The sequence below is a fragment of the Triplophysa rosa genome, linkage group LG21, assembly GCF_024868665.1.
Source record: "Triplophysa rosa linkage group LG21, Trosa_1v2, whole genome shotgun sequence".
Taxonomy (NCBI): Eukaryota; Metazoa; Chordata; class Actinopteri; order Cypriniformes; family Nemacheilidae; genus Triplophysa; species Triplophysa rosa.
The window spans coordinates 20,344,472-20,355,533 of NC_079910.1; the positions used below are offsets into that span (position 1 = coordinate 20,344,472).

Genomic DNA, 11,062 nt, shown 5'->3' on the forward strand with positions numbered 1-11,062 from the left:
TAGGTCCCTGTGTGTACATAACAGATCTCACGAGTGTGTCAAATGAGCCAGTCGTCGAGATAGTTTAGTACCCGCACACCTCTCTCCCTGAGGGGAGTGAGGGCGGCTTCCACGATCTTCGTGAAGACTCGTGGGGACAGGGACAGACCGAAGGGGAGGACTCTGTACTAATATGCCTGACCCTCGAAAGCGAACCGTAGGAACGGGCGATGACGAGGGAGAATTGAGACATGAGAGTAAGCGTCCTTCAGGTCGATTGCCATGAATCCATCTTGACATCTGATAGATGCCAGGATGCGCTTCTGCGTGAGCATCCTGAACGGCAGCTTGAGTAGGTGCCTGTTCAGGGTACGCAGATCTAGCGACCCCCGCTCTTTTGGGGACGATGAAGTACGGGCTGTAAAACCCGTTGAACATCTCGGCTAGAGGGACGAGCACGATCGCTTCCTCACCAGAGGGGTGGCGACCTCGGCCTGAAGCAAGGGAGCATCCTTGCCTCTGACTGAGGTTGCGAGGATGCCCCGAAACTTGGGCGGGCGTCTGGGGAGTTGGATCGCGTAGCCGAGACGGACCGTATCCCGTAGTCACCGTGACGGTTTGGGAAGCTCTTGTCAGGCTCCCAGGGACCGACAGGGAGGCTAGGGGTACGTTCTGCTTCATCGACCTCCCGGGGGTGGTTCGATGGCTGGCAGTACGGATCCCTCGCCGTGGGGGGGACCCCCGGGGAGGAGATCGGCTCTGCAGTTTTACCTGTCTGGCGAAGATGTAGCACAACGCACCATCGAATGAGAGTGCTTAGGCTGATGATTATCCTTGACATTGGGTCTTGCCGCAACGTCGAGTTGCCGAACACCGTCGTGCAGAGGGTGAGAGCGGCTGTGATAATACCCAGACGATATGAGGCACAAAGCACCGTCGATTGAGAGTGCTTAGGCTGCTGATTATCCTCGACATTGGGTCTCGTCGTGACGCAACGTCGAGTTGCCGAACACCGTCGTGTAGAGGGTGAGAGCGGCTGATATAAACGCCCAGAGAGGGAGAAAAACTTTAGAAAGGTATTCTCGAACTCCCTGGGGTCTTCCCATGAGGGCCGCATTGGCTTTTGCCGCGGCTGCTGATGGGGTGGTGATCTCCTCTTCGATGTCTCGAAGAGGACCAGGGATGCTGGGAAGCAGACGGTGCACAGGATCTCGGCGGCCAGAGGGCGGTTGGGGAGGACATACGTGATATCCTCTATCTGCTTCCTAACTGTCGAACCCGACAGTATCACCAAACAGCCCCCCCTTGCGAGATGGGTGCATCGAGAAAGCGGACTTTCTCAGAGTTACTCACCTGTGCAAGGTTCAGCCAGAGGTGTCTCTCCTGGACCATAAGTGTGGACATCGCCCGACCCAGGGCCCGCGCGATCACCTTGCTCGCCCGAGAGCGAGGTCGGTGAAGCCGCGGAGTTCCTGCATAAGCGCTGGGTCGGTCTTACCCTCGTGGAGCTCTCTCCGCGCATTGGCCTGCAGGAAGGCCATAGCATGGAGAGAGGGGACAGCTTGGCCCGCAGCAGAGTAAGCTCTCGACACCTCAGATGCCGAAAAGCCTACGTGCTTTGGACAGGAGTTTAGGTCGAGCCCCGGGGGACATCGACGTATCCTCTTGCTGCCCCACCATCGAGGGAAGAAAGGGTGATGGAACTAGTTGACGTGTACGCGCCGAAGGGGGCATTCCAGGTCGTACTAGGTTCCTCATGCACTTCTGGGGAAACACGGCACTGAGGGCGTGTGCGGCTTGGAGCCGCTCTCAAGCCCGAAGTACCGTGTATCCAGCCGCGAGCGTTGGGAGAGGCAGTCACCCTCCGATGCTGCAACAGACACCTCATCATCACGTACCGTGTCCGATACGTAATTGAGGAATAAGACGGCGGACCGTCTTATGGGGAACGGTCAGACGAGCAAAGCGAGGTGCGAACGGTCCGCGAGCCAGTGGCTGACGGATTAGCGCTCACAGTAATCCTCATATCACCCTCGCTGCTCGCCGTAGCGGGTGGCAGGGCCGTAGTCCTGCCGTCACGGAACGGGAAGCAGACAAGGTGGTGTCTGAGTCCTGTGGGAACACAGCCACCCGTGACGCAACGTCTGAATCGTCAGCCGCCCGCAGTGCGGGCAGGACGTATCCACAATATCTGCCCCAGCGTACTGGAAGCAGACATCGTGTCCGTCCCCCTCCTCGATGAGTGTGTTGCACCCAAGAGAACAGCGGGACATGCCACGCTGGAGAATTTTGCTCTTTTAGAGAAAAAGCTCGAACACTTCTGGAACCGCCGAGATGCCCAGGGGAAGTCGCTGCAGGAAGGGACCGTCCGCTGCACCACGTCGTAGAGCCGGCAGTCTTGTAGAGAAGTCTGTTGATCACGAGCGAAGGCTCCGAAGAACAAAAGGTTGAATGAATGAGGCACGCCGTCTCCCTTTTATACCCGGATATCCGGGGGCGGAGTCCGGCATGCAAATTTCATTCGCCAATTTTCATTGGCCTTTTCTAGAGAAGTCGGAAGCGATTGGTTCTCAAGGACGAACCCCATCTGTCGGTTCGACACAACGTCGAGAGACCGACAGAAAGGGAAATAAGTTTTTTTAGTGTGTGTGCGTGTATATATATTTCTAACTATCTGTCAATATATAGATATACAATGCCCTCCTCTTATATTGGCACCCTTGGTAAATATGATCAAAAAATGCTGTGAAAAACCTTTTGATCTTTTGCTTAAAATATTAAGAAAAAAACTCTGCTCTCATTGAAAACAAACAATTGCAAATACAACACAGTTTTACAAAAACAAATTAAATATACGTGTTCCACAATTATTGGCACCCTTATGAATTCATATGCGCAGAATATTTGTATATAATGTTTTGTGTTTTTTAGTACACTTGGGTGATTAGGAACAGGAGATTGTTCAGCAATGGCTTTCTTTTTTACAGGGGAATTAATATGAGGTAATACATAGGCCATACTCCCTTAATCATTCATAACAGTGGTTTAGAGAAGGTCCCGGGATTCACTTTGACTGGCAAACCAATGTCTAAACATTCCAGGAGAAACACCCCTCGCTCAGACTGCCTTTCGCATTCATCCGCTTGCTAGTGGCACGGAGTGCGCTATAGCAGCATAAGACATCAATTTTTCTTTCTTAGAACATAGCTGTGATGTGCAGCAAAAGATTGTTGAGCTTCACAAAATAGGAAGTGGCTATAAAAATTTGAAACAAAAAAACACTGAAAATGCCCATTTCCACCATCAGAGCAAAAAGTAAGAAATTCCAGTCAACTGAAAGTGTTATGAATCAGCCTGAAAGAGGACGTGTGTCTATCTCGTACCAGCACACTGTCAGCATTATGCAGAAGTTAGTTGGGTCTAGGAGTCAGAAGGTCTCTAAAACTATAATCCGCCACTACATCACCACAAATAGTTTGACAGAGTTTTAAGAAAAAAGCCTCTCTTCTCATCCAGAAACAAACCCATGCATCTTCAGTTTGACAGAGATTACTGGAACTTCAAATGGCATCGGGTTCTATGGTCATATGAAACCAACATAAAGCTTTTTGGCAATAAACACCATTGGCGCATACAGAGAGGTAGCCATATGAAAAAGTACCTCATGCCCACAGTTAAATACAGTGGTGGGTCTTAAATGTTTTGGAGCTGTTTTTCTGCCAGAGGACCTGGACATTACAGTAAGATACATGGTATCATGGACTCGATACCAATACTCAATAGATAGTAAATGAACACCTGATTGCTTCTGCCAGAAGGCTAATGGGCCATGGTTGGATGCAGGACAATCCTAAACATTCCCCAAAATCAACACAAAACGGTTTACTGACCACAAAATCAAGGTCTTGTCCTTAGTGGAGAGCACTGTGTACAGTATATTTAAATAGATAGATAGGTAGGTAGGTAGGTAGGCAGATAGATATAGTGTATGTATCATGTATGTCAGTTCTACTATGTATTTTCCACAGGTGATGAATTCATCAAGATCGAGGAGGAAGATGATCAGGGCTGGTGCAGAGGTCGCCTTGACAACGGCCGGACGGGTCTATACCCGGCCAATTATGTTGAGGAAATCTAATCGCCTGACTGGAGGAGAACACATTGGAGGCAGCTCTGATTGTCAGAAGATATAACAACGCGGCATGAATGCCAGAGACTTTACAACGAACAACTTTCCCTAAAGATGTGCAATGCGGTCTTGTTTAAAGTCAAAACATCTTAGTAACCACACTGTACATACTGATCTTGTCCAGGAGGTAAGGAAGAGCTTGCTCACTACTAACATCTAATATCTATTTGCAAATATCTAAAAGTTATATACATACAGTACACAAACAAAAAAAGCCCAGTCAGTTATGCAAGTAGGACGCGCATTATTTGAATCTGTGCAGCATACATGTTTTTTAATACGATATTACAGATTTTAGTATACGTAGAGAACTCTTTTTAGCATAATATCCAACCGAAAATGTGGCCATTATGTGTATTTTAGGAGGCGTCCATATAGCAGTCAACGTGCATTACCGGTTCTCGTCCAGTGTCTTGCAACTTGGTCATAGTGTTTAAACAGAAAGTGACACGCAACAGACTTTGGTTTCCGTCCTTCTCATCTGTTTACGCCTTGTCGCACTGCTTTTTCTATTAGGTATTGTTCTCTTGATGTCTGTGTCTTTACGCATAGCAGCATGTGCTATGAAGCATGCTCCTCAGGTCATCTGTACTGTATGCAATCTCCACATTGACCACAGAGGGCAGCAAAATGACATCGACCCCAAACCGGAAAGTGGCGAAATGAGAAACTCTCAGGCACGTTCCAAACACCGTACTTGCTACTTACTGAAAAGTAGGCATTGTGTAATTATGAAGGTTGCAAACTGCAGTATGCTACAATTTAGTCACAGGACATGTTATTAACTTGGAAAAAAAAACATGCATACAGGACATAAAAAATACTGTGCACAGAATACACCAAGCAGAAATATATGGCAGTATGATCTTTCACACATAGCCACGGTTGCTCCCGGGGTCCCTGTCACACCTCCACTTGATTCGGTCAATTGTGCTGCAGTGTCATGTCAAGATGCTGTGCTTTATTGCTTTTTCCGGACACTTCCTGGCCAGGATTTCGGGTGCATCCTCCGGAGGTCACATTTGTCCACTGCATACGTCATCGTGGTTCTCACATTTCAGTAAAAAAAAAAACATTTATTTCTCTTAAGACGTCAAATCATTGTAGTTTCATTTTTGTCCTTTGAATATAACGGTTGCTTTTCTGAAATAAAACCTGAAAAAAGAATCGATGACGTATGCGGTGGACAAATGCGACTGGCCCGGGCGTGTCCGGGGAAAAAAATGGCAAGTACGGTTACCTTATCCATGAGTAAACTGTGATATTGTGTCTTGTACAGCCTCGTACGAAGAGAAGGTCTTAAACAGTACAAACGTCATCTCTTCATTTGGCATCTGGTGCTGTGGTCACCTGTTCAAATCAAATCATGTTTTTCTCAGACGGAATGCATTTTGTGCACTGTTTGGACTACTCGTGCACAGCACATTTTATCCACAAGCTCAGCCACAGAGGGAATTTCACAACACTCATCGAGTCATCGCTCATTCAGCAAACAGAAGCCATCAGATTTTGCTGTCGACATACAGTACACCCATCAAACATGCGTTTAGTGTTAGGGAAGTTGGAGATGCATATCTGTTCTTCATAGAATACCTATAAATCTAAATGTTGAAATACTCGTGATGGCAGCACATGATTTGCCGGCAATATTGGGGCACTTTGCAGGTGTCCCTCTTAATAATGCATTAATGTCATTGCATATCAAACCAAGTGACAACACAAGCACACTTTGAAATGATAAAACTACACTGTGCATGAGGAAGATAAAGAGCTTTGTGATACTTTCTGGTTGTCAAACCTGTGTGGAACGTGGCCGTAGTGGATGATGAAATTTATCTCTGGCCATTGGTAGGACACCTGTGTGGAAGTGATTGTAAAGATCCACAAAAATCCCCATGGTACCTGTGGCTTAAGGGGTGCAAAAACAACAAAAAACCCTTCTCTGGCTCGGATTATTTGCAGATAAATCCATGCAATGAAATTCATACATTTCAAAGTTTGACTAAAGTCTTTGGGAACATGGTTGATTCCTCTCTCTCTTTGCTGAAAACATTGTGGATTTCTGCATTGTCCCTTGAGTTTTGTAACGTTCCGAGGATTTGCGATTTGTCCGAGTCCGGCCTACAAAAAAAAGGAGTCCTAGCTGAAATATTTCTGTGACGTACACAAAACGACGTTGAGAAGGGTATGCACGCAAAAGTGTACTGGAAGGTATCCTCTTTCTTATATTCGGTGTGTATGAGTTGTGTTTATGTATAGAAAATAAAAGTAGTGTTCTAATTGTAAATGTTGGCTAACAAAAGAACAAATGCTTTGAAAAAAAAAGCGACACTGTAATGCTCTATAGATACCATATTGTATTGACTTGATTTGGACTGCAACGGAATCACTATGTGTACCATACCTGTATAAATGCGTGTGGGTCCACGCCGTCATATTTGTATATGATGATGTAATTCAGATTATATTCTACTGTAACTGTAAAGTGAGACAGTAAAGAAATGTGTAATGTACATGCTATTTTTAATGTTGATTTGTTCTTTATGCAAAGGAAAGGATGAAGGTGGCTTATGTTGTGGTGTGGAGGATGTGTGTATGTTGATAGTTACTTGATGTAAATCGATCTCCTTGCCGGTGTAGTGCCTCCTTATCCATGAAATGATGTTCATTTAATATATATATATATATATATGCATAAGGTTAATGATGATGAACATGACATTGATCAAAATAATGTCGAGTTTTAAGTTTCTTTTGTGTTGGTGTCAATATTGCATATGTTAGTATGGAAGGAGACAACATGTTTGTTGAGAAAACCTGACAAATGTGTGCTCTGGTTCTTTTGCAAATGTTTCCCTTTCATTTCATTTCCTTTTCACCTACATGCATGCGTACAAGAAATGAAAACGCTTAAAATGCTGCGTAGATACCATGCTAAATTAGTTGTTATGAACATTTCTCAAAGCGTGTACGTGTGATTCATAGAACAAAAACGTGCGACACCTCTCTTTTAGATGTGAAATCTATAAATTGCAAATCATCCTAAAACACTTTCAGATCTCCGCCTTGTAAACCATGTCTAATCTAATTAATGTCATTGACATACTGTATAAAAGAGCCCCCTTAACATCCAAATCCTTTACGAGAGGCAGGAGTGGCTTATATTTCCAAAAACCGACAGCACTCGGACAAGCAAATGTGTGTAGGTCTGTTCAGAACCTGACCCCGACCCTTTTATAAAAGTTGCAGTGGATTCTTGCGTACGTACACTCTTAAGTCATTTTATAAATCAGGCCCCAGACAAAACAAAGTATGACCCTTGTGCATTATCTTATCAATGTCTTAAATGTCAAAATTGTATTACCGCTGGACATACCGCTGGGTTTCCTCTTATAAACGATGAAAAAATACTTCAGAAAAACTCAATTGAAAAAGACAGACTCCAAAGTTAAAAACGCATTGATCATTGACACACTAGTTAAAAAACCTCTGGTCACATTTACATTTAGTCATTTAGCAGAGGCTTTTAGCCAAAGCGACTTACAAAGAGTTCACGGAGCAATATGTCATACAGGAGCAATAATACAATAGGTGCTAATACAAAGTTACTAGTTTCAACAAAAGCTAGACCACTACCTGTTGAGAGATAAAAGAGAGAGGGTTAGTTTCTGTCAAGTATTCACAGAAGAGATGGGTTTGAAATAGTTTTTTGAATGTTGTGAGAGATGTGGCTGACCGTACCGAGTTAGGAAGAATGTTCCACCAGGAAGGAGTTGTGAATGAGAACGAGCGGGAGAGCGATTAACTGCACTTTTGAGAAGGCAATACAAGACGCCGCTTGTTTGCTGAATGCAGGGTTCTTGATGGGGTGTAGGAGGGTGTGGAAGTATGCCAGTGCAGATCCAGTGATAGACCTGTAGGCAAGCATTAGTAACTTGAATCTGATACGGGCTTCAACCGGTAGCCAGTGGAGAGAGATGAAAAGGGCCGTCACATGAGCCCTTTTGGGCTGTTGGAAGACGAGGCATGCTGCTGCGTTCTGAACCAGCTAGAGTGGTTTGATAGCCTTTGCAGGATAGCCTTTGAAGGAGAGCATTGCAGTAGTCCAACATTGAGATTACCAGGGCCTGGACAAGGAGTTGTGCTGCATACTCAGTGAGATAGGGTCTAACCTTTCTAATGTTGAATAACAACATGCATGCTAGACCCTATACCTACAAATCTAGTGAAAGAGATTCTCCCAGAAATTATAAATCCTCTTCTTAGTATTATTAAAGGGTTCATATGGTGGAAATACGTGTTTTTCTGTGTCTTTGGTGTGTTATAAGTTGCCCATGCATGTATTAGACACGTAAAATTGCTAAAATTAAAGTGTCGGAACAAAAGATGCATTCTGTCTAAAAGCGAATACAAACCCAGACCTGCCTGAAACGCCTCGTGTAACCACACCCCGACGAATGTGTCACTTAGTAACATGATTTGACTTAAGACCGCCCAAATCTAAACGCAAGTGAGGTGGGCGTACTTGTAAATCTCATTGTATCGTCACCGCCGCAGCCATGTCACGGAGACGCTGTGTGTTTTGTTGCGAAAAGAAAGACTCTTTGTTTGCCCTGCCAAAAGATGAGACAACTAAAAACAAATGGTTACATTTTATTTACAACACTGTTCCATAAAAGTACAATCCGAATGTTCAAGTTTGTGCAGCGCATTTCACAGAAGATTGCTTCACGAACCTGGGAGAGAGATTAAGACCAGCCATGCACGAAAGCTTTGGTTAAAAAGTCGGGCCATTCCTACCATTACAACTTCGCTGGCGCTTCAGATTCGTAAGTCCTGTAAGTATATTTTCATTGTAAAAGACTTTGTTACAGACTAACGCGAGTTGAGTTTGTTGTGTGTTTGTGATCTGCAAATGCAGACACGTGAAAAAAGACAACATACTGTAAGTCCTAATAATCAGTAATAATGTTCCCACCAGAGGCAACAAATGTCGTGTTTATGATGTCTTTTTATATTTAGTATTTATTTTGGGTTTATTGTCTTTGTTGAGTCGCGACGAGACGTGGCGTAACACTGGTTGATCAAGAAGGGCCAAAGCGCTCGCGTTATTTATACCATTCCCTGCTGTAATGCGAGCTTGTTTCTATCTCACACAAACTCTGTATGATGTACAGTATATGGTTGTTTGTTTATAGTCTTTATAACGTCGTATATAAAACGTAAAACAGTTAGCTATAGTTTTTAACTATTTAACATCATATTGTTCTAATAAACCTTACCAATCCTTTACATCCTGCTCAAGTCGCACTGGAAAAGTTGATGTATGGGCTTGATCATCTTCATTTTCCGTATCAGATTCGGGCTCGAATTGATATAAGGAAGTAGCGATGATATTTTATCACCTGTCAGGAGAATTGCGTGGGAACCTGATGTTCTGAATATGGTAAGAGGCATTACATTTACGTGAAACGCTTGCAGTATTCAACCAATCACTACGCACTGGTTAACTGGCCAATCATAGCACACCTCGCTTTTCAGAGCGACGAGCTTTGTAAAAAATAAGCACGTTTCAGAGAGGCGGGGCATAGAGGAGATACAAACATTCACGGTGTGTGGAAAATACAGCGTTTTTGAACCTTAAATCGTGTATATACATTACATCTAAAACAAACGATAATATTCATTTTAGCCGTGTCATTTGACCCCTTTAACTCATCTCTGACATTAGGACATGTGCCTAAAGCATATAAGGTGGCTGTTATAAGGCCCCTTGTCAAAAAACCCCATCTCGACCCTAGAGAACTAGGGAACTACAGGCCTATATCGAATCTACCTTTCATATCTAAAGTTCTGGAAAAAGTAGTTTCAACCCAATTATGCTCCTTCCTCCAAAGGAATGACGTCAATGAAGAATTCCAGTCTGGATTTAGAGCATGTCACAGTACAGAGACTGCTTTGATCAGAGTTACAAATGATCTGCTATTGGCATCTGACCAAGGTTGTATCTCGTTATTGGTGCTGCTAGACCTTTAAAGGAATAGCTTTGAAATGGTTTAAATCTTATTTATCTGACCATTTTCAATTTGTAGCAATAAACAATGAGGTGTCACGCAAATCGCAAGTCCAGTACGGTGTACCACAGGGCTCAGTCTTAGGGCCTCTGCTCTTCGCATTATACATGCTACCTCTAGGACAGGAGTCTTCAACTAAAATCGCTTGAGGTCCAGTAAACGAACCCTCCTTACCAGCCGAGGTCCGGATAATTAAATACCAAGAAACATGAATTGATGGTTTTTGGCAGACCAAAGAAATAAACATGTCTTTTCATGTCTATAAGACGACATTACAATGTCTGCAACAATATAATGAAGGAAAATGTGCAAAATGCCCTAATCTCTAAACTTGCACTGAATATACATTCATTTCAACATTACCAACTTTAAAAGAAAACTAAAGTGTTGTTTTCTGCTGAACTGAGATTAACAAATAGCAGCATCAAGTTGTGACTGATCATCCTCTGATAACAATTCAGCTCTTCTTGTGGCTGGTGCAGCTGAAAGGGGGGTTTGTTTAATATTTTCTTTTAGTTCATGTCTTTATTTTCCTTCTAAAAGTGTTTCACACAGCAGAGACATGAACTGTGTTTGTATTTGTCCTCAGTATTTATTAGACAGGATTTTAATCCGTCATTAAGAAGCTTTATTTTTTAAGCCACGTGAACTTTGATTCACGTGGTGTTTCGAACGCCATTCGAAAAACCATAAAATGTTTGGTTTCGAATCGCTCTCGCGGTACTTTGATGTCATCCGCCTGTCAGATCTTGCGGCGCCGCATCAAGTCGAACAAGCCTATAAGGCGTTCATTTATTTATTACGTCAAAAGGTTTTGAGG

General features: G+C 43.8%; 1 protein-coding gene across 1 annotated transcript in view; it reads left to right on the plus strand.

The window, feature by feature from the left end:
• Positions 1-6,993, plus strand: part of pacsin1a (protein kinase C and casein kinase substrate in neurons 1a) — a 54,901-nt gene extending 47,908 nt beyond the window's left edge. Inside the window, exon 9 of the mRNA XM_057319933.1 lies at positions 4,008-6,993. Within this exon, the coding sequence (XP_057175916.1) occupies positions 4,008-4,117 (110 nt within the window). The 3' untranslated portion in view covers positions 4,118-6,993. The remainder of the gene's footprint in view (positions 1-4,007) is intronic.
• The last annotated feature ends 4,069 nt before the right edge of the window (positions 6,994-11,062 follow it).